This window comes from Oenanthe melanoleuca, chromosome 1 (assembly GCF_029582105.1).
Source record: "Oenanthe melanoleuca isolate GR-GAL-2019-014 chromosome 1, OMel1.0, whole genome shotgun sequence".
Taxonomy (NCBI): Eukaryota; Metazoa; Chordata; class Aves; order Passeriformes; family Muscicapidae; genus Oenanthe; species Oenanthe melanoleuca.
In genome coordinates, this window is record NC_079333.1 from 52,178,157 (window position 1) to 52,203,356 (window position 25,200).

At 40.8% G+C, this 25,200-nt stretch overlaps 1 protein-coding gene across 3 annotated transcripts; it reads left to right on the forward strand.

Annotated features, from left to right (window-relative positions):
• Nucleotides 1-1,577: 1,577 nt before the first annotated feature.
• RCBTB1 (RCC1 and BTB domain containing protein 1) lies at nucleotides 1,578-24,850 on the forward strand. 3 transcript variants are annotated; one of them, XM_056484486.1, is made up of 13 exons: nucleotides 1,667-1,727; nucleotides 2,309-2,374; nucleotides 7,507-7,677; nucleotides 8,418-8,568; nucleotides 9,023-9,189; nucleotides 11,593-11,751; nucleotides 12,836-12,943; nucleotides 13,783-13,925; nucleotides 16,409-16,599; nucleotides 19,537-19,663; nucleotides 20,117-20,268; nucleotides 20,931-21,061; nucleotides 23,895-24,850. In XM_056484486.1, the coding sequence occupies exons 3-13, from the start codon at nucleotides 7,534-7,536 to the stop codon at nucleotides 24,033-24,035; spliced, it is 1,614 nt and encodes a 537-aa protein (XP_056340461.1). In that variant the 5' UTR covers nucleotides 1,667-1,727; nucleotides 2,309-2,374; nucleotides 7,507-7,533; the 3' UTR covers nucleotides 24,036-24,850. The 3 variants fall into 3 exon arrangements, with proteins under 3 accessions (XP_056340453.1, XP_056340461.1, XP_056340470.1); XM_056484478.1 differs by lacking the exon at nucleotides 2,309-2,374 and having other exon boundaries at nucleotides 1,578-1,727; XM_056484495.1 differs by lacking the exon at nucleotides 2,309-2,374 and having other exon boundaries at nucleotides 1,715-1,969.
• Nucleotides 24,851-25,200: the final 350 nt, after the last annotated feature.

Consider the following 25,200-nt stretch of genomic DNA (forward strand, 5'->3'; position numbering starts at 1 on the left):
ACTTGATCTGCAGGTGCTGAAATAGGACAGTAAAGGGACAAGACTATGCCAATGTTAGAGTCTTGGAGGGGTTTATAGGCTGCCTGAACACTTCTGAATGAAGAGAAGTCGCCGAGCGACTGTGTCAGAAGAGCCTTAGCCCTGTCTCTGGGCTCCATCCGGACTCGGGCCTGCAGCAGAGCCAGCAGCGCCGCTGCCACAGCCGGGCTCCGCTCCCCGCCCCAGGGCGGGTCAGGACGCGGGGGCAGGCAGCAGCCTCCGGGCCAGGAAGGGCACTGAGGTGCTGCAGTGGGTCCGGAGAAGGGACACGGAGCTGGGGAAGGGTTTGGAGCAGTCTTACAAAGAGCGTGTGAGGGAGTTTAGGGTTGAGGGGAACGCTCAGCCTGGAGAAAAGGAGGCTCTGGGGGAACCTCGGCTCTCTGCGGCTCCCTGAAAGGAGGATGGAGCCAGGTGGGGGTCATGAAACACTAATCTTAGAAAATTAGGATCTTAGTTACCTTGCTGAAAATAATTAAAAGTTAGAAGGGAGTAGTTATCTGAAACTTAAATAATTGATTGTCTGTCATTTCTGTTTGCTCAGCTGTGTTTACAATGGGAAAAGAAGAAACTAGTGAGCAGATCCAAAGGAACACAGACAATGCAACCAGAAACCCATTCTTTGAAAAACTGGACTATCCCCAGAAATCATTTGTATTGTCATTGATAGAAAAGGTCAAGAGTTTAGGGTGAGGAAGACTCGCCTTACTTCCTCCTTATAAGACCCCTCCCCACGAAAACGACCCCAGACTTAATTTAAGAAGTCAATCACTCATGCTTAATAGCTACTCCAGCTAATTACCATAGGAAGCAGGAGATGGGAGGGGCTGTTATTATGAATATGTATTTGTTTGAATCCTTTGTCAATAAATAGACTCTGTGATCATCTGTGATTTTGCAGTATTAGATTACTTCACACTGCTGCCCAGCGCTGAATAAACATACACTTTCTAACTTTAAATTGTTAGAGAGTCTTTTGTCCGTCACAGTTGAGTATCGGTATTAGACCAATACTCATATTTTGGTAAATCAGTCAGCCTCCTCTCCCAGGTAATTTAGTGGCAGGACAGCAGGACAAAGCCTCAAGCTGTGCCAGGAAACTTCTTCACAGGAAGAGTGACTGGACCTTGGAATGGGCTGCCCAGGGACGTGGTGGCGTCACCATCTCTGGATGCGCGTAAGGAAAGGCTGGACGCGGCACTTAGTGCCATGGCCTGGTTACCACGGCGGTGTTCGGCCAGAGGCTGAACTCTGGATGGTGCCGGGGCCATATTCCCAGCCCACTCTCCCCGATGGTGCCAGTGCCATATTCCCAGCCCGCTGTTCCCGCCGTCCCGCGGGGTGTGAGAGGGAATAACAAGGGGACGCGTCACGTGCCCGCCGCACCCGCAGCGCCCAATAGGGAGCGGGGAGCCGCCCACGTGACGGGGCGCGCGCGAACGCTCAAGAGGGAGGGGGGCTCCCGCTCCCGCGTCTCCCTGCCGAGTCACGTGATGCGGCGCCGCTCTGCTCCCCCCGCTCCCCGCCCTCCCTGGTCACGTGCGCGGGCGCCGGCGGCGCGCGCGGCCCCCCCGACGGCCGTGAGGGGCAGCGCGAGCGGCGGCCCCGGGCGGGAGGCGCGGGCCCCGCGCCGGGCGGAGCGGCCGCCGGCAGCGCCCCGGGAGCCCGCAGGGAGCTGCCGCGGGCACCGGGTGAGCAGCGCCGCCCTCGCGTTCCCGGCCCGTTAGCGCGCTGCGGGCAGCGGGCGGGCACCGCGGGGCTGCGGGGGTGGCGGTGCCCGTGCGGAGCGGGAGAGCGGAGAGGACAGGGGGAGGCAGCGGGTCCTTGCCGCCACAGCAGGGCTGGGGTGCGGACCCTCACCGCGCTCTGTCTCGCCGCCAGCCGATTTCCCCCACAGCGCTCTGGAAGGCTCCTACTGCGCGTCCTTAACGTTGTGTGTTCTCACTGATTGTTTTCTTTTTTATTTTCCTGGTTCGTGGTGTTTCGGTTTATCCTTCTCTTTTGTCGCCGGCTTCCTGAAGCCTGGCCGAGGCAGCCGGCTGGTCGGGAAAAAAAAAAAAACAACAAAAAAAAGGGGACAGGAAAAAATCAACGCTTTTTGTTTTCCCTCGCCCGGCTTTCTCTGAACATTTACAGCGTTTGTTCGGCTTTTTAACGTGCTTCTAAGCTGAAGGGGAATTTTTTTGTTTTGCTTTTTAAAGGAACTTGCAGAGTTCCAATTTAGAAAGCTCTTGTAAATTAACACTAAAGGAATATTTACCTGTTTTATAAGGAACTTGCCGGGTTCTGATTTAGAAAGTTCGAGTGACCCATTTGTGCTGTCCTCTACTGACGGAAGGTAAAATGAGTTTTAATCGCTCGGGCAAGGGGTGGGATTAAGAGAAAAGAGTACAAGGCGTCATAAATGGAAATGTGTTTGGAGCACAAGTTTTTTAGGAAGAACTTTAGAAGCTGTTTGGAAAATGGATTCATTCTCTAGTGCCTCAACGTGAATGTTTCTCCTTGAACGCTTATCTCTGCGTCAGATCGACAGACAGGCATTGCTTTAGAAGATGTCTTGTAATCACTGAATGGATTTGATAAGTTGCACTGATAGCTTAGCGAAGGGAAAAAAAAAAAAAAAAAAAGAAAATAAGGCGAAGCGTGGTTGTAATTAAATTTTTGTAATTGGAGGTTTGTTATGGTGGGTGAGTGACTCACCCTCATAAAGGTGGTTTCCTGTGGCTAAACGAGTCATGTTCAGTAGTGTTCAGTGCGTGATGGTGCTTTTTGCTTGTTGCCTCTCTCAGCTGGTTGCTCAAAGCAAACAGGAGGTCTGGCTGTCGTCCCTTGTATCAGCAGTTCTTTCCTCCCCTGTATGGCTCATTAAAGGCATCTGAAAATAAGTTGTGTAGAGGTTTGGAACACATGAGTTTTGCCATAGAAATATTGCTTTCTTTATGGTCCGAGGAAAGTAAGTCAAGGCACATATTTTCAGGGGGTGCAGTCTCTTCATTGGCATGGGAGAATGCCTCAGTAACATCACTTAGTTTATGCATCTACTTAATATCAATAGTATTGCTAATACAATAATAATTATTATATTATTTCCATATTCCTTCTCAATGCTGAAATATGAAATCAGAAAAGGCAAATGTAAACTGTGGGAAGATCGGTGTGATGTGAAGGATTTTATTCTTCTTTGGTTAAAGTGTACTTCAAATTAAAAAGGGATTAAGTGTGCTAGTCACTCTGTGTTGTTCTAAAGCCAGATATCCTAGCTTTTGTGTTCTCACTGCTGTTCATAATTCCCAAAGACAATTAGGAGAAATGAAGGCCTGAGCCTGCAGTTTTTCTGTGCAGGAGTAGGTCTGCCCAGCTGGAATAAACTGCAGCATTGGAGCCTGAGGAAAGAGTGAAACAAACAAACAGGCTGTTGTGTTCCAACAGCCTTTGCAATAAGGGGATAATCTTTGAGGAGTTAACTGTAGTGTTTTTGTTGTGAAGACAATTGGCACTGTTTTCCCGGTAGGATGTTGTGTTAGGCTATTGTTCTATCCAGCGTGGATTTATTTAGCTGAACTATAAACTCTGTAGAGCGGTATCTAAAATCATTTTAACCAAGCGTTTTGTAAACGCTGCCTTTTTTATTTTTTTTTTTAGGGCAGGGATTCATGTTTCATGTGCCTCTGTGAATCGGCTTGCAAGCTTTTTATTTAGTAAGCAAATTACTGAGGAGGTGAATGTGTAGGCAGCAGATTAGCACAGAATTTTTGAGGGGCCTATGGCTCCAAAAGTGTGTGGCTTTTTAAAATTGGAAGCAGATGTAGCAGTTTTCCCCTTGATGTTGATGCCTACGCCAGGTCAATTTCTTTTTCATCATAATATGTGGCTAGTTCAATTTCCTTTCTTTTACAAGTCGCCTTTTCTTGCTTATTTTTAGCCTAAGTGAAATTCAAGGACTGATCTCTGTTTGTTTGGATACTGAGGTTGTTGGATCATTTTGGAGATGTCAGAGCGGTGAGGTGTTGTTAATGTAAACTCCCTCTGCTGGTTGATTTTGCAGCAGAAATAAGGCTGCATTGTGTTGTATAATTGTTTATCTCTGAATCATACAGCAGAAGTTAACAGTTGAGAGGAGTCATGCAGTGTTTCTGAAAACAGCCAGAGCAGCCAGTTTAAGCTCAGGGGTTTTATACTCATAAGGTTTTTAATTGCAATTAACTTGAGAGCTGTGTGTTGATATATGACACATACTCCTCAGAGCCAACTGAGCAGCACCTGCTGCCTTGTTGCACACAGAATCTGAGCAATAACTTGAGAGCTATGAACATGTAGGTTAAAATACCTTGACTGCTTGAGGCTCCGTCTGGTGCACTTGCTCTTACAAAGTTCTCAGCTGAGGTGCTGCCCTTGCACAGTGTGTGATGTAGCAGGGTCCTGACAGAAAAAGTAAATAACCTTAGTTGTGGGACTGACACTCTGCAGGAAGGGTGAGTGAAGGACGCTGAGTTTCTCTGTGCTACTGCTTGCAGTGCCATGTCTGGAGTCTCCTTCATCAGCCTTTCATGGCAAGGGTTTGCCCAGAACAAACTCTGCATATGCCTGTTCCCCCCAGATTCAGGCAAACTGGGGATGAAGTGTGAGTGTGGTTGGTGTGAAGTTTGGTCATGGTATCACAGAGCATCTGCTCTTTTGGAAGGTGTGCAGCATGTCTTGGGGGGGTGCTAGAATCAACTTGGTTTCAGTTTTGATAACACTGAGTTACTTTACCAACACTTCCATTTACAGTCCTACATTTAAAAATAGATTCCTCAAATATGTTTTTTTTCCTCACTGTAGACTTTGATTTTTCTTTCCTGTGACTGCCACAATTTTTATTGGAAAACTAGGAAATTGGCTGGGGTTGTTAAGGAATCTGTCTTTAGAGAGAAAAAAAGGTGATGCTTCTACCTAGGTGGAGCATTCATTTTCTGTGGGAAATGAAGAACGAGTAGTTAAATCAACTCTGTATGCACAATTACAGTTAAGAAACAGTATTCAGTGTATAAGCACAGAACTTTCTGGTTTGGGTGTAATTTTTCTCTCTTAGACAAAAGGATAAAGGAAAATATCTGCCTTTGCTGCCATTGAAATGTTGAAAACAATTGTTAATAATTTTAAGGATCTTCACCTGTGGATGGAGTTAATTGCTCATATCTCCAATTTGAGAAGTCTCCTGTACTTGATAGCTTTTATCTATCAGTATTAGTTTGTCTGACAAGATCTCAGGTTGAGGTGTGAGGTGTGGGAAGTGCAGTGTAAATTGCATAAGTTTTGAAAGTGCTTGGAAAGGTTTTGTCAAGGAGCAGTGATTGAGTCCTACAGAGCAGAAGAGATGTCAAATGGATTAGAGTCCTGGTGCACAGATCAGGAAGGGAGAGAAAAGGCAACACATTACACTTACTACTTTTAGAGCAGAATAGGTTCTCTGAGTGCTGTAAAACTTGTCAATTTGCTGGGATATTCTCTAGCAAAGTAACACGTTGTCTTCATGTCTTAACTTCACAGGTTATGTTGAAAGCTACTTAGTGAAGAAAATTCTTAATATCCAGGTTGACATGTTTGTGCTTTGGCTGTTGTATATTATATGAGACAAATTAAATAGGTGAAGTCAGAAGGAACACTTCCTCGGTCTGCTCAAAAGAACAAGTAATTGCTGCCTTGTTTTATTTGATTGGTAGAGTCATACATTAAAATATTTGCCAAGGTGAGGTAACAAATCTTAGCAGCTAACTAGCCTATGCTTGTAACTGGACTAGAAATTAGGAAGGCTTAAATGCATCCAAACCTGTTTAGCTGTGTAGAATTTGCTGTGCCTTGGCATCAAGTAGGCTCCCTCCCAAAAAAAATCTGTTCTACAAATAAATCTGTTATGAATTTGCTGTCTGGAGATTTCAGGTGTTTTCAAGACCTTCAAATGTGAAATTCAGAGTTAAGTCGGGCTTTTAGTAAGAGAGGTGCCTGTAGAACAGAGCTGGGTTTGTTGGCTCAAGGTTATGAAATCTGATAAGGAAGCAACTCTGCCTGGATTTTGTTTGTGTTAGGGGTATTTTTTGTGGACATAATTCCACAGTGACCTCAGTGTTTCTCAAACTTTTTTTTTTTTTTTATTGTTATTATTCCAACTTCTTTTAAACTCCCTTCTTCCAAGAAACATCTGCACTGAGTAACAGCTGACTGCTGTTGCTAAATGGTTTTCTGAAGCCAAGTCTTGGTTGTCAGCATAGTTTGGAGAACCAAGCACCAGAAGAAGAGCAGAGAGGCTGTCTTGTGTTCTCACTGTTATCCATATCTGGTGCCCAAGCATCATCAAGAGGTAGCCTGACTTGAAAGCACCACAGCAAAGAATGGGGGGATTGGGTTGCACTGAAGCTAACATATGAAAAGGAAAGAGCCAAGTGTTGGTGAGAGGATGGCATCTGGGCAGAGAGTGCAGTTCTTACTCATGGAATTATTCCCTGCCTTTTTGGTTTCTACTGTTTCATGATGATTTGTCCTGTCACTGACATTCTGTGGAATTCTTCACCTAATGCTCTCCACATTTCACAAAACTTGCTCATAGCCCTGGGCATGGATCATAGGTAAGTGGCAGAGTCCTTTCAGGGTGTGAGTGATGTTATGTGCAGGGTTGAATGCCTCGATAAGCTTTGAATGTTTGTGCTGTCAGCTTTGCTCTTGAGCTGCTGCAATTGTCCTGAGGAAACTGGGAAGAGTGAGCACTGGAGAAGGATGGGTTGTATACATTTGTGTTCATTGGCAAACATCTCTGTACACTGCCATGTTTCCAGCTGTTAATGTGATCCACCTTGTTTCTAAGTAACAGATTATGGCAATTTTACTTAATTGCTCTTTCTCTGATTTGTTTCACTGTCTAATTGCACAACTGCATGCTTTCCTGCCCTCACAAATATTTTTTGACCATAACAGCTTTTGATTACACTGTTGATGGCAGATTTGGGTCATGTTCACAACAGCTCCAGCCTTATTTTTATTTGCATGTTTCTCATATGTATCAACTGCATGTTTACATGGCATTTGTAACTTGCAAGACTGAAAAAAAATTCACAAGTGAAAATTATGTAATTTGAATTGTAGCTGAAATCCGCTTTGAAAATTCCCTCAGAATTCTACTCTGCTACCAGTGGAAATTTGCTAGATCACAAATTTTTAATAATTTTGCTTGTTAAAGAGCAGATGTTCAGCTGTATTGGATATACTTTACTTAAATACCTTGTTAGGCAAAGAATCTATTTTTCTAGTGACTAGCTTTTTGTTCATCTAAATGGATGGAAATACAGTTACATATTTCGTACAGAATAGGATACTTACTTTCTGAGCTACTTACCTTTTTCCTCCACATAAAGAAAATGACATTGTCAATTAAAGAAAGCACAAAATACTCTTTTTAGTAAGCTTTTTGGTTTTTTTGTTGTTTTTTTTTTGTTCCAGCAATGTCCTCATGCTTGTAAAAGCGTCATGACACACAGCAGCATCATGGTGGATGTAGGCAAGTGGCCAATATTTACCTTGCTGTCCCCCCAAGAAATCGCTTCCATTCGCAAAGCGTGTGTGTTCGGGACGTCGGCCAATGAAGCCATTTACATCACGCACAACGATGAGGTGAGCCTGGCTTGGAGCTGGGCAGCTGCTCCACAGTCAGCTGTTTGCAGAGTGTTTGTAGATGAAGGGCTTCTCAAAAGCGTGATGTGAAATTTGTGTTTTCCAAAACGTGGTGGATATAATGTTTCATTTTTTTAAGTTTTGTATGGGACAATATAAACGGACTATTTAGAAAACTTTCACATGACAAAGGCCAGGATGGATTACATGCAGTTTTGAAGACAGGTAGAATTTAAAAGATGATGCGGTAGCTTGAAGTTAAGTGCAAACAGGTATGAAGATAAAAATGAGCTTATGGCTTGCTAAATAAAAAATACCACGAAAGATTATCTCTAGATTTTAATGTTTTAGAAACTCATAAGTTAGCATAATGCTCATAATATGAGCTTCCCACAGTATAGCTCTTTACATGCTTATACTTTATTTGCTATTTACAAACTACTTTTAAAATAAGGGGGTGTCTTCCACTTTTCACAGTTTCCGACTCTTTATGGTGCAGTTCCTGAGAATAAAAAGCCTAACTTCCAGGACTGTACAAATCTGAATAATTCAGGCACATCAGTTAACATCCAAAGTGCCTGTGTGCTGACTCTTGAGGTTGTTAATTTCCATGCAGGATATCTCTGGCCCTTGGAGGTCCAAGGTGAAACTCTGTCCCCAGTTAATGAAGATGTGAGTATTACACATCTGTGCATACCTGAGTATAAAACATTTGAAGTGAGTATTCTTTTGTTTTTCAGGTATTTGTTTTTGGACTGAATTGCAGTAATTGTTTGGGAACTGGAGATAACCAGAGCACAATAGTACCAAAGAAATTAGAAGCCTTATGTGGAAAGAAGATCTCCAGTCTCAGTTATGGAAGTGGGCCCCATGTTGTTCTTTGTACTGAAGGTAGAAAATTAACATTTAGTATAGAAACACGAGTTAGAGATTTTAACTTCCACTTGCATTTAACAGGAATGGATTATGGTGTAATTGTATTAACTTGTTAACTGGCTAATGTACACTAAGAGGTTCTTGTTGGTCTTAAGTGGAAGTAAATGGATTTTATAATTGGTAAAGTTTCCATTTCCATTATGTTGAGGTTGCAGCATTTTACTCTGTTGCTTATGATGTACTTTGTCTTACCAGTGCACTTCCATTTATTTCCACAATCTAGAGGATATGGTATGATATATGAATATGAAACAAAGTATATAATTTTCTAGCATACAGGTGATTCTTTTAATAGTTTCACTTTTTGTTAACATCTTTTCAATTTCACATTGGTAGTTGCTAACTTCTTAAAATTCTGTCTTAACCTCCCTGGAATTTTTAGTGATTTTCATCACAAATATTTTTGCAGATGGTGAAGTGTATGCCTGGGGACATAACGGTTACAGCCAGCTTGGAAATGGCACAACCAATCAAGGCATTACTCCTGTTCAAGTTTGTACAAATCTGTTAATAAAGAAAGTGGTGGAAGTAGCTTGTGGCTCTCATCATTCCATGGCACTCTCATTGGATGGGGATGTAAGTTGAAACCTGTTCAAATCTCTTAATCTCCTTGTTGAAGTGAGTAGTGGAGGTGACCTTGCAGTTTGAACTTCTCTCTGTTTCTACAAGTGTAATTACAAACATAACCTTTTCTCCTGCTGCCTCAAACGATGGTGTCCTTTTCTTCAGAGCAGACTTGAAAACAACTAAAACAAAATCCCCAAAACCAAATTACTTATCCCTCACCAAAAAAACCAAACCAACCCCAAAACCAAGGGAAATACAACTTAGTAAACTTTTGTGTCTCTCACAGGGATGAAACTAGAAAGATGTGGCATTTAGAAGTGAAATAATGTTTGTGAGGTGCCAAATGTAAAATATTTGCATGCAGTTCTGTTAGTTAGGGGCTGTGTTGAGTTTGTATTTACTGGGTTAAAGTTTAGTCTGTTTCTTATAGAAATGTCTTGCCTTTTCACGCTAGTGCTGCAAAAGGATGTTGCTCTGCGCACCTCTGAATACCTTGGTGTGTAGCTAATGAAAGAGCACTTGGTTTATATCCAAGTCTGCTTTATGCTGTTTGTTTATGTGGCTGCAGGCTATGTGTCATGGGAAACACATACAATTAGTTTCCAGTTATGCAGATTTGACCAATGTAAGCACAGCGGAAAATCTGGTTTCAGCTGTGCGCTAACAAAAGAAAAGCTCTAATTTTAAAACCTTTTAACAATGAGAGCGTAACTACAGTTCTCATCCTGGTAATCTGAGCAGGTCTGTGTTGTGGTCTAGTGTGGAATAATAGTGCAGCAATAATACCAAGTGTTTTAAGGGTAGGAAAAAGAGATTGGGTTTAAGTGGTCTGTGTTTTATCTGAAAGAAGAGCCTACACTTAGGACAGGTTTTGTGCTGTCATGTCTAACTTGGTTAAACTATAGAACTTGAGGAGCTTGCAGGAAGGAGAGGGAATTCATGCATTACTTACACTAGAGGTGCCAGCTGCTGTGTGTGTAGCTGTCTGTGAAGGCCGTGCTGTCTCATGTCATAAATGTAACATGTTTGAAATCTCAGAGGAAGCAGGGAGATTTCTTTGTGTTAACCATGGAAATGTTGAAGGTGGAAGTATTTGTGGAAATACCTGGCATAATTGATTGGTATGGTTCAGTTCAGTTTTAATGCAGTGCAAATATAAAAAAAAGTATTTTAATAATAAAATTAAGGGAATGCAGACATTCATGCTTCTGGCATGTCCTTTGGCATTTTGACCTACCTTTTGAGATCCTCTACCTAAATATTTGCTGTTATTGAATTTAAAGTGTTTTATAAAGCATCTTCAAATATTCAGTAGGAATCAAAGATTCAGCAGTTAGAAGTAACAAAAAGCAAAGGACTGATTCTTGTTCATATTATTCATTATAAATGAGTTGTGTTGCTGGGAGGTCTTTTGTTCTTGTCTTTGGTGGGTTGGGTATTTTTTTGGTGCTGATGGAGGTGTTTGTTTTTAATGACTTTTAATGACTGTTTGTTTGGTGTTGCTATAAACAGGCAGCTTTGGGCACCAAAGGATGTGTAGGCTTCTCATGAGGGTACCTGTCAGTGTGCTTGTACTGCCAAGCATGTCTGGAAAGTGTTTCCAAGAGGGTAAATTTTTGAACTGGGTGAAGTACCAGAGAATGAACTATCAGAAACTTTCATACCAAATTGTGGGCATGTATGCATGTAATAAAAATAGGAGGCACTGAAAACAGAGTTATGATTTTTTTTTTTTTTTATAGCAAACTACTTCACTCTCCTCCTGACTTTCGGATAAAAGGAACTCATATTTTTCCTTGTATTAGTACTAGTTTGTCACCAGAAACTTCAAACTGACAGAAATCATGGGTTTTTTGGTTAATGCTGCTGTGTGAGAGAGTTTAGGTACTGTGAAACATGGGTGACAAAACCCTGTTCTTTCACAGCTCCTGAAAGATGTAGAAGAGGTATGATGAGTAATACCTCAATGTCAGCAATAAATAACCCGGTTTTTAGAGTTCTATGAAGAAAACTACATAGCTCTAAACTGGGCAGTTAAAGTGTATTTGGGAAACATATGATGTTCTGGCTTGCATTCCAACATCATGAAATTATAAAGACAATCACTATGCTCTTGTGTCTTACAGTCTGACTTGTATTTAGTATGGAAATATGTTCCTTTTATTTTCTGTTTTAGTCAGATGCTCTCATTCTGTTGCAACAAGTTGGAAAAAGTGCTATATTCCTATTTGCTAAATGAGTCCTAATGCTGTTTATAATATTCATCTGTTGAAAATTAACTTTAAGCATTTCAGCTTGCTAAATAGGATGGTTTACCCAATCTGGTGTTGACTATGGGAAGATTATCTATTGCTATCATTACTATTATTAAGCTTTAAACTGTGTGGTTTTTTTGTTTGTTTTTATGGACAGCTGTATGCTTGGGGCTACAATAACTGTGGTCAAGTTGGATCTGGATCTACAGCCAACCAGCCAACTCCTCGCAGAGTTTCCAACTGCTTGCAGGGTAAAATTGTGGTTGGCATTGCTTGTGGCCAGACCTCCTCCATGGCTGTAGTAAACAATGGCGAGGTGAGTGCTGCATTCCCTCATTCTCTGTTACCTGAATCTACCAAGTTCACGTCTGAATATGGAGAAATGCTGACAGGGAGTCCTCAGGTTAGGGCTGTATAGACAGAGTTATCCTGACAACTTCTGTGAGACCAGCTGCAGGAAAACCCTGGAGATGCAATCTTTCGATATTCCTTGTTATGGCAAAGACTATTGGAACACAATTCTTGCCTAGTCTGCAACTGCAAGAATTTGTTCAGTTGTGTTAAGCATGTCTGTCTTCACGTGCAATAGATTATTTAACATAAATTACATTAAATTCTTTTAATTCATTAAATTAGTCTCAGATTATTTCTTTAAAGCATGCACAATTAAGCAGTTAATTTTTCTGCAAGGATACATTGACTGATCCTGTATTTTAAACACATTGTTTAATTACCAGCAACAAACTCAGAGGATTTTTTTGAACATTACTCTCCCATTGTGCAACTGTTCCATTTGACTTAAGTTTAAGAATGAACTTTAGGAATGCTTTTAGGAATGAACTGTAACCTCAATTTTACTTCATTTCACCAAACAGAGGGTAGTATCTCCTTGTGAATGGAAGGACTTCAAAGTCCTGAGGCTGAGATGGGCTTTCATTGTACTTACATATGTCATGGTGTGTCCACTTTCACAAAACTAAAGGAAGAATTAGAGATAAACTGGAGACTTCCATTTAAACTGATCAATTCATCAGAATAACTAATTTAGTGTTCTCCTTAAAAAAAATAGGAAAAGTAATAAGGACAAAGGATGGCATAAAAGTCAAAGTGTTGATGCTATGAGAGAGATTTTGGTGTAGTGTAAGTTTATTGCAAAATTCCTAGTACTTCAAAGACATGTTTGTTAGCTTCTTTAAAAGGTAAATGCAGAGCGGAGGTGTTGAGTGCAGTAAGTCATTGCAGTTTATTTAATATCTTTCAACCTTCTCTGTATTGCTCTTCAAATAGCACACAATTTTTTAATAATAATATTTTTTTTTGGTTTGTGCTTGATACTAAGCTTTAAATGCTCCGTACTCCTAGCAAAGAGTGGCTTAGTTTTGTTTTCCTTGTGCACTCAGGTTTATGGCTGGGGTTACAATGGCAATGGGCAGCTCGGCCTGGGGAACAACGGGAACCAGCTGACACCGTGCAGAGTGGCAGCGCTGCACAGCGTCTGTGTGCTCCAGGTATGCCCAGCGTGGAAGTGAAAGAGCATTCCTTCTGCTAGCTTCTGCTGGAACCCTCTCCTTGGAATATTATACCTGCTTCTAGGTTTCACTAGTTCCAACGCTGAATTCTTTTTAGCTACGTGCAAGTAAGCTGTGAAATACTTACTTTGGTAGATGCTTGGAAAGATTTGAAGTTAGCTACTGTAACTACAAGTAAATTATGTTGTGACTACAAGATTGCATTTTTGTTACAAAGTTGAATGAAATGTGCTAGTCAAAGACAAGAAGTGAAGGTGAATCAGATGTTCAAATTTGTTCTAAGTATTCTAATTCTAGTGTTCTAATTAGTCCTTTAGAAGCAAGGGGAAAGACAAGAGGCGTGAGGATGGGTTTGATCAGTGATTTGGTTTAGTTTGGTTTGTTTGGATTTTGTCTGTTTGTTTTTTCTTCTAGCTAGAAAATTAAGCTAAAATTTGGGATTTCCTGGGTTTTTGGGAAAGTTCTGTAGAGGTGAATGTGATAAGTTGGGTTGATGGGTTGTTGGCTGTTGAACTGCAGCTCTCCTCATTACAGAGTACTCATACTGTAATGAATAATCCAGCTCTGAAATACTTTCAGAGTATTGCAAGATGTGATGAAGAACTTCACTGTTGCTCATGTGAAAAGAAAGCAGGTAGCATGCAGTACCTACAGCCAACGTACCTTGGGTTAGCTGCTAGTACTGGGAAGTAGCGTTGTGGTGCTGAGTGAGGAATGCCTGAGATACTTACCATGAACTAGCTGAAGGTAATGTGTGTGATATTTTGTTTCTCATCTGTGTTTGGTTCAGGAGTAACGCTTTATACATTTACTTACAGATTGCCTGTGGCTATGCACACACTCTAGCACTAACAGATGAGGGCTTGCTCTATGCCTGGGGAGCTAACACTTACGGGCAGCTGGGGACTGGCAATAAAAGTAACCAGCTCAGCCCTGTGCAGATCATGATGGAAAAAGAAAGGTAATCTTGCGGAAGCTCTTTCTGGATTTATAAACTCTGAGCATGTGTTATGCAGTCTCTAGCACTGGAAGCATGCATGTGTAGGGCTTGGTGGATTGTTTTTCTTTTGCCAATGTTAAAAATATGGGAAAGGATGGTAACTTACTGTTTACAATAAGCACTGAGTGCTTTTTGCTGTCCACAATGGTTATTGAACACAAACACACTTTGCGTTTACCTGATACTGCAGGATAATGAATGAATAAGTGTTATGCTATTCTGTATATGGTTCCTTTGCTTAAAACTGGAGCTATGAAATCAATAAGCCAAGCCATGAATTGAGGCCATGAATTAAAAAAAAAAAAAGTGGGGAGAAAGGAAACACCACCTTTGCAAGAAGTGACGTGTGAGGAAAAACAATTTTTGAAAGGTTGAAAATGGTCCACCATGAAAACAGAACTCAATTTGCAAGGTTGCCTGAGCTAAGGACAGTTAGCACCCATTTTTATTACTTGTACCAGCTAGTAGTTAGTTTTTTAGTTTCCTGAATTCATAAACAAATGAAATTAACCCTTGTCAATCCTCTTTTATCACCCCTTTATCCTCCTCATATTTGGGGATAGCTCTTTTGCTCCTGACCTACAAATGTGGACCTCAGTCCCATTCTCTGGGCCCTTGTATATAGGTACAGATTAATGTACCTAGTCTTGGTCTACAGATCTCCTGATTTGCAATCTCCTCTTCATTAGGAAGCACTTCTGCTTGGTTTTTCTCCTCCATCTGGGAAGTCATTCCTATTTTTTGTTGTTCCTTCCACTTAAGCATTAGATTAAAAGCTTCACAGTATTGACAATGTTTAAGAGCTTAAAAAATGGGGAGTGGAAAGAAGAAAGGAACTGTCACAATAAAAACCATTGAAGTGGGACTGGTTTGTCTGTGAAGGAACTGATGCTAGCAAAGGAAAATAAAATATTCTTTAAAAAGCAGTGGAAGAAAAATGTGTACATTTGCAGATGGATAAACTTTGTTTTGCTAGTGATTTATTTAATGAGTGAACTAAGGGGAACTATTGTACTTAGAATGTATGTGAACTCAAGCATGGGGTTATAATAAATCTGGCATTTGTTCAATAAATGGAGGGGGAAAACAGAACTTCTGCTTGGGATCTAAGGGAGAGATAAGTCACTTAGTCATCTTGCTTAACTTGACTCCCTTGGAAACAGTGCTAAAAGTGGGTGAGCTGTCATTTCCTATGAAGCACATTACTGCTGCTCCTGATCTTTAGTTTATGTAATTCTTTTGTCATTTATATTTAATGCTGGCAGCAGTTACTTAGGAGGCTTCATTTGGTGCTGTCTTGAAAAATATTGCACATGCAGCTTGTAAGGAATGTTTAGACTTTATTTTCTGTTAGCTTGGAGGAGCAGCTGTGGAGGTCAGCTTCCTGAATTTTTGGTAATGTTACCCTGTACATGTACTGTAAGTATGTGTACATGTACTATATGTGTGCTATAGTACATGTTCTGCTGTACTACTGAAGTGTAGTATAGTCTGTAAAAATAATTTGTTCTGCTAAGAAAAGAAGGTTTGGAGAAGGAAGTAGTTTAGCTTGATAGCTCTGATAAAAAGTAAGTTGTCCCTAAAATAAATACTCTATTATGTGTCTTGTAGAGATGTTGCACAGAGGTTTGTAAGTCAGTTTTCTACTTGCCAGAAATTGTTACATATATACTGAAAGTGATATAGATTCTTTGAGTTTCATCTTGAAATAATTTTTGCACTTAAAATATGAACATTGTGCTAAAACTTTTTTTTTGCCTAATAATCTAACTCTTCATGGATATTGTTCTGTAAAGGAATGCACATTTTTGTGTGTGTATTCTTAGATTGCTTGGAAAGGTATTTGTCCTGGTTGATATGTTTCTGGCACAAAAACATGAAATCCTCTGTGTTTTTACCACAGAGAAAAAACAGGAAAGCATAGCTTTTATTTTGAACACGGGAAGCTCCTTGTTTTACTTGTCACATGCACAGAAACTCTGGCAATGTCTTTGTGGTGTTTTAATTGAACTTGTGTTTCTTCTCAGTTCTTGCAATGTTTCAGATAAGAATCTAGGGATTGCCTGAGCAATGGGAGAACAGAATAGATAAGTGAGCATCAGAAGCTTTAGTATTTTAAAGAACTGTGTGACGTGGGTGAAAGGACTATGTAGACTTTATTTAGAAACAACCATAGCTCTTAAAGGATTAATTCCCCTCAAATGAAGCACCATGTTTCACGTTGAATTTCAGTGTTGACAAAAGTAAGCTTAACATCAAAATAAGAATTCTGAAGTACAGGCAGTGGGTCAGATCTCTGTCAACCTATAAAAATCATATTAAAAGGAGATAGAAGAAATTTCTTCTTGAGAATAAGTTTCTGATGCGTGTTGGTTTTAAGGGGGGAAAACCAACTTGATGTTTCTTCACCCTTTTTCAAACATCTGTGTTCCTTGTGCCCGCAGGGTAGTGGAGATCGCCGCCTGCCACTCTGCGCACACGTCGGCGGCCAAGACGCAGAGCGGCCAGGTGTACATGTGGGGGCAGTGCCGGGGCCAGTCCGTCACCTTCCCCCACCTCACCCACTTTGCCTGCACCGACGATGTGTTCGCCTGCTTCGCCACCCCTGCTGTCATGTGGCGCCTGCTCTCCGTAGGTGAGCTCCAGCTCCCGCGGTCCCTTAGTGCGGCATACTGCTTCCCTGCCAGGCTCCTGTTTCAGGGAGGGAAGCTTGGCAGCTCAGCAGCTGGTTGGTTGTTCCTTGTAAAGAAAGCAGTCTGTTTCAGCAGCTGGGGATGCAGGGTAGGCTTAACAAGATTTGCCACTGTACATCCAAAGCAATCCCTGTTTTGTCATTGCACGATGAATATTGTGCATTTCTTATGTTTGTGTTATTTGAACTCCAGCTGAGGTCCAGGAAGTAATCCTGAGTCATTTAAGAAAACTCTGGGGTTTTTTCCCCTCTTTAAACTATTCCTGCTTGGATGACTACTCCTGAGGCTTGTTGTTTTGGTACTAACAGCTTTGTGTTTTAAGTGTCATCTGCAGCTTTCCTCTCATTAATATTTGCTCTTCTAGGAGCAAATATCTTCCTTATGTTTTCTTGTTTTGAAAGTAACAGAATTCCAGGCTTTCATTTCATGAGATGATTTGTATCAAGCCTATTTAGTCTGATTTTTCTCAAAGACCAGCAGGCTTGTAAATAATAGTTCCTGTGAAACAAGACTCTTAAATAATTGCTTTTTCTGTTGGAACTTTCTTATACTGCCTTGGATTACTCTGTGGGATTCGGTCTCTGTATCCAATAAATAAGCTTAAACCTTATTTATTTATTTTCTTTGATTCACATGCTGCTAATTCTTATTTGACCCCAAATAGGATCTAAAGGGCTTAGCTTGTACTTCCTGGAAAACATGAAGGTGTTTTCATGTTCAGAAAAATAAAAATGCTTCATCTTACATCTGCTGCCTCAGTTCTCAAGATCTTTTAGGACATCTAATCTATTTTCACATTGGCAGTAGACCCTAATTTTGTTAGTCCCTCTATGAATTGTTTTTGGGGGGAGTGATGGATCACATACTGAGTAACCTCTCTCCAGTAAAGTCTCTCAGACTTTGCTGTTGCATTTGGCTTGTTCTAACCCAGCTGCTCTGTGATAACTTCTCATTTAGTATGTTACCACATTTGTAGAGGTCCAGGTAACAGCATCTCACCTGTAAGGGAGAATTGAGTGGAGTTACTAAAGAGAGCAGATTAACTTTGAGCAGTCTGCTCCTGAGTAAATCTAAGTCTGCTTTTATCCCATTTGTCACTTTCTCCATTATCTAATCCTCTGCAATATGTGCTGGTCTTGCTCTCTCTTACCTCCACCACTTGTGGAGGTCTCATGGCTATGCAGTCTGCTGCCTTTTGCTAATACTGGGAGCTGTTTAAATGACATCTCTCCCTGGTTTCAAGTACCTGGTGTTTGTGAGGTATTCCCAGGCTGAGTATAGCCCGGTGTCTGACTTCTACTACCTGCCCTTTAATTCCTCTTAGCCTTTGGGGATTCTTCCCCACTTATTCCGGCAACCTTACTGAATATTTAAATCAAAAGAATTAATTCTGTGGGCATTTTAAAATCTCCATTTTCCATATGCATGTTTTCCTTTCCCACCTGTTTGGATCACTTAGGAGTAAACTCTTCTTTTTTTCTTATTGCTTTTTTGTTTGTTTGGGTTTTTGGTGTTTTGTTTTCTTAGGGAGAGCTAACTCTGTGTAAAGGTTATTGTTCTACTTACAGTTACAGTGTCTCTGCCAAAAAATAAATTGGACAGTTGGGATTGGCTGTGGGGAAGTACAAATCTGCAACTTTTTTGGGGGACTGAAAGTATTTGGAGTGAAAGTTGATCTCCATAGCTTAAACTAAGCTCATGACCTAGCAAAAAAAGATCACATGAGCAAATGGAGAGGGATTGGAGCATGGTTTAGTTAGGCCTGAGGATATGCAGTTTCTGTGGGTGATTTGTGTAAGTCAGAGCAGTGCAAGGTCTTCTGTGGCACAGCCAGTTCTAAGTAGCTTGATCCAGCAGTATTTCTTTATAAATACAAAATAATTTAGTGTCCCTACTGGTGAAGAGTGGTGTGCAGATTGTATATGGGTGAACATAAGCAGTCTTGTGGGATACAGGAGGCAGATTGCATCCCATTTAGTAGAAATCCATTGTTTTTCTTTTCCATGCTTCACTTCTTAGATGCCATGTGCTTTTGAAACACACTTTTAAGATGCATCAAAATAATGGGTTAAATTAGGTTTTCTGAAACTTCAGAGACCTTGCTTTACCAAAAGCCTTAGATGACTTGTGCTGCAACTCCTGTATGATTTCTAGAGACACAGGGTGGGATCCCTGTGCCATAGGACTGGTACTATAGGCCTCAGTAGAGAGAACTGTAGTATCTCTACTTTAATCCACTTCCCAAGTTGCTGAGGTTCTGTGTCCTTGGTTGTACCTTCAGCAGCTCTGCTGTTGGATTTTATGTTGTTGTAACTGACTCATAAACTGAGTAATTGGTGTCAGTGTTCATTCATGTTAATGAGTCTGGCAAAGACCTCATCAGCCTGCAGGCTGTATCGGATCTGCCAGCACAGAAAGGTGACCATGTTTTCTTTTTAGGCCCAGCCCTAAAGTGCTGCAGGCCATACCCCCGTGAGTTCAAGGGTGTTGCAGCATCCCACTAGCAGCACTGTGTGGGTCAGGGGCAGAGCTGAGCCAGCAAAAGCACTGAGCTGCCTGGAGGCTGGGAATCTCATGGGTAGTGCCCAGATAGTTCTCCAAGTACTTCCCTTAGTGCTGTGCTGCTTCTGTGCAGTGATATGGAATGGGAACTGCTGACCGCTGCTGCTTATAGCTGTTGTGGAGTAGCCCTTCCCAACAGGAGATGTCATTGGATTCATTAATCCTTCTTGTTTTGCTGCTTAAGCCAATGGATCCATGACATGGATCTGTTTTCCTTGATACACTCTTACTGAGTTGCTAGCATTAGTTAGTGAAGTGTGTTCAATTTAAGATGCTTTTAACATCTCGTTTTATTTGTTTTGAAATTGTTTCTGTAGAGCATGAAGACTTTTTAACAGTAGCAGAGTCTCTGAAGAAAGAGTTTGACAGCCCAGAAACCTCAGACCTGAAGTTCCGTGTGGATGGAAAGTACATTCATGTCCACAAAGCTGTTCTGAAAATCAGGTAGCGGTCGTGGTTCACACCTCCTATTTGTACACAGCAAACTCTTAGGATATCATCAAAGGGGCAAAAAGAAAGTAAGAGGGAAGGGAGGGGCTCCTAAACCTGTAGTAGGTAGCATCCATGTATCCATAATAGCTTTAAATGAAGTGATTGTAAAAGGGGTGGTCTGCATTAATTTTTCACCGAGCCTGTTTTTCCTGGGATAATAAATTCTGTTAAGTTGGTCTGATTGCAATGTATACACAGATGTTTCTGTAGCATGGACAAAATAAGAGTTTTATTTAAATGCATAACAAAGTCTACAGTGTTAGGAACCAAACGTGGGCCACTGGCTCTGATGGGGCATGGTAAAATATTTGTGAGTATTGCCGAGTGCCCCAGATATGTGTTTTAGGGGGACTGTAATGTAACATTTGTGTGAACATGGTGTTCCAGATGATGTCTGTCTCCTAGGTGTGAACACTTCAGAACCATGTTCCAGTCATACTGGAATGAGGATATGAAGGAGGTGATAGAAATAGACCAGTTTTCCTACCCTGTGTATCGTGCCTTTCTTGAGTACTTGTACACGGACAGTGTGGACCTCCCGCCTGAAGATGCAATAGGTACTGCTGGTGGGCCGGTTGTGTCAGAAAGCAGCAGCCAGAAAAACTGGGGCAGGGCATGCAGAATAAATGAAACCTAGGTACAGGCTTCTACTCTAGCTTATAATGCATTTTACTGGTGATTAATTGAGCTGTCTTTAAAATGCTGTTGTAGCAAACTTAACTACAGCAGAAACAGTGTGTATTTAGAAATAAACTATGAGCAGTTTGGTTAAGACTGGGAGAGAAACTATTTAGCTGGGTGAAAATGCTTGCATATGTTACTAAATTCAGTCAGTATGTTTTCAGTCAGATAGTATGTTTGGCATACTATCAAAGAATCTCAGTAGATCTGATGGGAAGGAAACTTGGTCAGCAGAGCAATTACAGCAAACTGTAAGTCAAGCCCATATCTTTATAATAGTAGTTTTTTTACTCATGTTGTGGTGCCTGCCACTCAGTATGCAAGTCAGTAGGACAGCTTTCATATTTACAGAGATTAACAGGAATGCAGAATGAGCTAATAAAAAGCCTTTCTTTGCCTGTAATCTGCATTTTCTGAATAGTAACCTACTTGGAAAAAGCCCATTATAGAGCTACAGAGCTTTGCAGGAGCAGAAACTGATGTTGAAAGAGCAACAGTCATTTTACAACTGACTGATATGATGGTGTTTTAATTGCAGGGCTTTTGGATTTGGCTACTTCATACTGTGAAAACAGACTGAAAAAACTGTGTCAGCATATCATCAAGAGAGGAATTACTGTGGAAAATGCATTTTCATTGCTCTCTGCTGCTGTCAGATATGATGCAGAGGTAAACTTCTAAAGTTTAGTCTCTTAAATCGGTGGCTGCTTTCTGACTTAAACTATGGAGAAAAGCAGATGGTTACATTTTCATATAAGCTCTCTCTTACTTTCATTTAATACTATTTGCCATTTTCAGAATTTGAGAATGTTGGACTTGCATCTGATGGCAAATACAGTTTTTGTATCGCATTTTTTATTGTTGTTTTTCCCCATAAGCCAGTACTGGGAAGGTGAACTAGTACACAGATATTTCTCAGGATGGAAACACTAACTCTGAAACAGAGGGGAGGGTTTAAATAGGAAGAAAAAGAAGTAACATAATGAACAGCAGGCTTTTAAGCCTTAAGTTACTTATTTGTAAGGCTGTGTGATGATATGGTGGTAGGTTGGGGATTGAGTACATTTGGGATTTTTTGTTTTGACTGGTGGAGTGGGGTTTTCTTTTTTTGTTTTGTTAGGTACAAATGCACTTGCAGTTTTCAGAGTATGCTAATGAAGTGTCAGGATAAAAACTGCTTCATATAAACGTTGAAGACAGAACAGCAGTGTGTTAAAAGGGGAGTTAGCCTCCTCACTGTGGGATGTCTGACTTCACTACTAGATCCCTAACATGCTGCTTTAGGAACTAATCAGGAAATATTCCTGGCTTGCTTCGGTTTGTGTTCATTTGTATCTGTGCATTGTGTTGGCAACTTTGCAATTGGTTGGTTTTGAACTTGCTACTTATGCTTCTAAAGCAGTTTTTTGGTACTCAGTAAATCAACTTATTGCTTTTTCTTGTACTTAATTTCCAGCAGCTGCGTGCCCTAACTTATTTCAGAGCCTTGAACTGTGCTGCTTATTTGATAGATCTTATGCAAAGACGGTTTACAGGCTGTGTTACTGTCTATAGTGGCTTCTGATCTACTGTGAATAGTGTTGTCTTTAATAGAAGTTAATGAAAAATAGGAAGATTCCTATATTTTAGCCTCCAAAGATGGTTTGCAGGATAGGTCTTTAGTGTGTGATTGATTCTGCTTGTAAGGGGTGCCAGAAATCCAGTTACTCTGCCTCACCTGTACCTCCTTAGCTAAGTGAGGCTGGAACCTGTGCTGCTTCCAGGAGAGAATGGGTGGTGCTGAGGGCCTGGGTGTTAACACAAAGTTGGGTTTATATGCTGCAATGCTGGCAGGGGGCTTGGACTTGCTTGGCTGATGTAATTAATTCACGGGGGGTGTGTGCCTGGAAGACAATGCTTAAAAGAAGCTGCTTCACTAATTTAAAATACCTCCATGACATGAAACTCCTGCAGTTTCTTCTGGTGGCTGACATTAGGTCAGGGCTAGCTTCTCATTGTGGCTTTTAAAATGATCCTTAGCTGTACCTTGTGCCTTCATTGACATAAGTCCATATTAAGTACAGTTTGATGGGAGCTCATCCATCTGCAAAGGAAACTCAGCCTTTCTTTTTATACAGAACTTTAGATTTTCCAGATTACTTACCTAATACTACAATAAGTCTGTTTATTGTATGCTTCTGTTGCATTGAATTGGAATATGAATTTTTTAATAAAGCAGTGCAAAATATTGTAATGTGTATGATGTAATTTTCTTTAAAATGCTAGTTAATTCTGTTATTAAAAAAACAAACCATCAGTGTTCAGTTCTAATAAGCTTGTCTTTTTTTGTTGCACAGATGCCACACAAGTCAAGATCTGCAGCTTCAGAGTGCCTGGTTTTAGGCCAGGATATATTTTTATATTATTGTTGTGTCAAGAACACACAGAGTTGTTCTAGTTTCAGTACTGACCTTAAGAGAAAACATGAATATTATTCAGTCTTTCATACCTCATGGGGCTTAGAGAGCTCTACAAGTTTATGCCTTCCTGCAGTGCCCAGTCTGCTGAGCAGCCAAGGAAGGGTGTGTTCTTGCAGAGTCCTACAGACATCTAACAAAGAAATGAGAACAGGGTGGGGAGTTGCCTGTTTGCCAGGGCTGCACCATCCTCCTTAGAGCAGCTTAGATCTGCACCACAGAGCAGATTTGCTCCTCGAAGGAGAGTTGGAAATAATCTGAGTGGGAAGTGTTCTGTGGGGAACCTTACACTGACAAGGACTGTGCCTTATGTTCTTTAAGGCATCCTCTCTGTCTGACATCACCTGGGTGCAGTGACGGTTGTGAGGCTTTTCTAATTATTGCATGGGAGGTGCTTCCAAGTAAACTCAAATATCCAGAGCTCACTGTCTGCAAGAATTGCTGTGCTACACTGTGCTCCAGTGCTGCATTTGAATCACATTGGAGAGACCTGTGAAGTACTTTGTAGCACGAGTCTGTTTCTAATGCACAGAAAGACCTTTTGCCTAATCTCCACTGTACAAACTATCCAGTCAGGATACACGTGCACTGAGTCTGGGGACCTAAAACTTCAAGGCTCTAGCTAAGCCCTTCAATAAGCAGGAAGGAAGTCAAGCAACCTTACAAATAAATTTGTTTATATTGTGAAAGAACTGAATTTTCTTTATCCACAGTCTTGGTTATGTATCATTACCTCAAGATCTCCTATTTATATTGGAGTTTCAAAGTTGTCAGAGAATGCAGAAACTCTTCAAGTGTGAGAACTTAAAATATATATTGCTCAGAACAGCTGTTTTTTGTGGCTGCTGCTATATAGTGAGAAACAAATTTTGGTTACTTCCCTTGTAACGGCATTTACATAGTGACTGTTGGGGGAAACACTGAGAACCACTGGGTCTGTTTGTCTAATTCACTGCAAAAATAAAAAACAGGCATTTGTGCCTCAATGAAATTTTCTGTGATTGAAAGCAAAGATAATAACTTTTTTTTTTTCTCCCCCTTTTTAGGACTTAGAAGAATTCTGCTTTAAGTTTTGTGTCAATCACTTGACGGAAGTGACACAAACTACAGCATTTTGGCAAATGGATGGTCCCCTGTTAAAGGAATTCATTGCAAAAGCCAGTAAATGTGGAGCCTTTAAGAACTGAAAAAATGAGGCTGTAAGTCAAGGTGTTGGTAGGGTTTTTTCCAGCTACAACGTAACTGTGTGGGTCCAGGCAAGTGTTATGTGGTGTCTTCCACCACAGGACCTGAAATGCCACAGGTGAAAACAAATATTTTCAGTGCTCAAGAGTGAACTGTTGTAAAAATGTCAAGCAAAATGCTCACTTGCATTTAAGAAACCCAGATGGTGGAACCAGTTTAAGATTTCAGGCAGAGAGGGAGTGCTGCAGTGTGCAAAGGATTCTGGCTGGTGTTCTGGACTTGCCTTTCCAGTCTAGGAAATCTGTTGTAGCACCACCTGCTCCTATTTCCACTTTACTGTTTGGGTTTGGAAAATAGTCTGACCTGAGCCACTGAATGATGTCACTTAAATCATTAACTCCCTGGGATTATAGAGGAGCAAATGGCATGGTTATCTGTTCCTGCATTTGCATGATTTTGAATGAATTGGCCATTTGCTGTGTGTAATTAACCAAGTGTATCCAGTGCTTCAAGTGTGCAAAAATAATGTATCCTCAAAGCCTACACAAGTGACTTTGAAGAAAGGAGTTACTAGGAAAACTAATTTGAAGTAAATCTCTATATTTGGGTATCTTTTAATATAAGTTGTAATGTGTACCTTGTGTAATCTGTTTAAGCAATATTTATAATGCTTAATGGAAATAATTCCACTCTTCAGTGGCTTCAGATTACGTTGCTTCCCTTGGAGGGGGGAGGGAAAGCTGTGTGGGGTTTTGCTTTTAATTATTGTCTAAATTTAAACTACATGTAATAAAATCCACTTTTTTGTACCTCTTCACTAGCAAATTTTGGATTTTGAAGAACATTGCAAGCTTTTTGTGCTACATACAGCATCTAAGTTGTTTCATTTTAAAAATCTCATCAAAACAATGAAGGAAAACCCAAACAAACAAATAAAGCCAAAACCCAACTCACCCCATACAATGAATCTTGCTGATTTCACTGTGCCTGACAAAATATCTGTGACCTTGATTTCAGAAATGAGCAAATTTCTTTGTAGGCACTAATTTTAGACCTCAGTGATTCACTCTATGGGTCTGATTTTTTTATCCTATGGTATCCTGAAGTGGCTGTAACCCTTCAAATGGTATGTATGGACATATTTATCATTCTTACTATGTTTAATAA

Coding starts and splice junctions, on each gene's coding strand:
- RCBTB1 (XM_056484478.1), top strand. CDS start 7,534: ATGACACACAGCAGCATCATGGTGGATGTAGGCAAGTGGCCAATATTT. Junction 11,752..12,835: donor CTGTAGTAAACAATGGCGAG/GTGAGTGCTGCA, acceptor TTGTGCACTCAG/GTTTATGGCTGGGGTTACAA. Junction 13,926..16,408: donor ATCATGATGGAAAAAGAAAG/GTAATCTTGCGG, acceptor TTGTGCCCGCAG/GGTAGTGGAGATCGCCGCCT.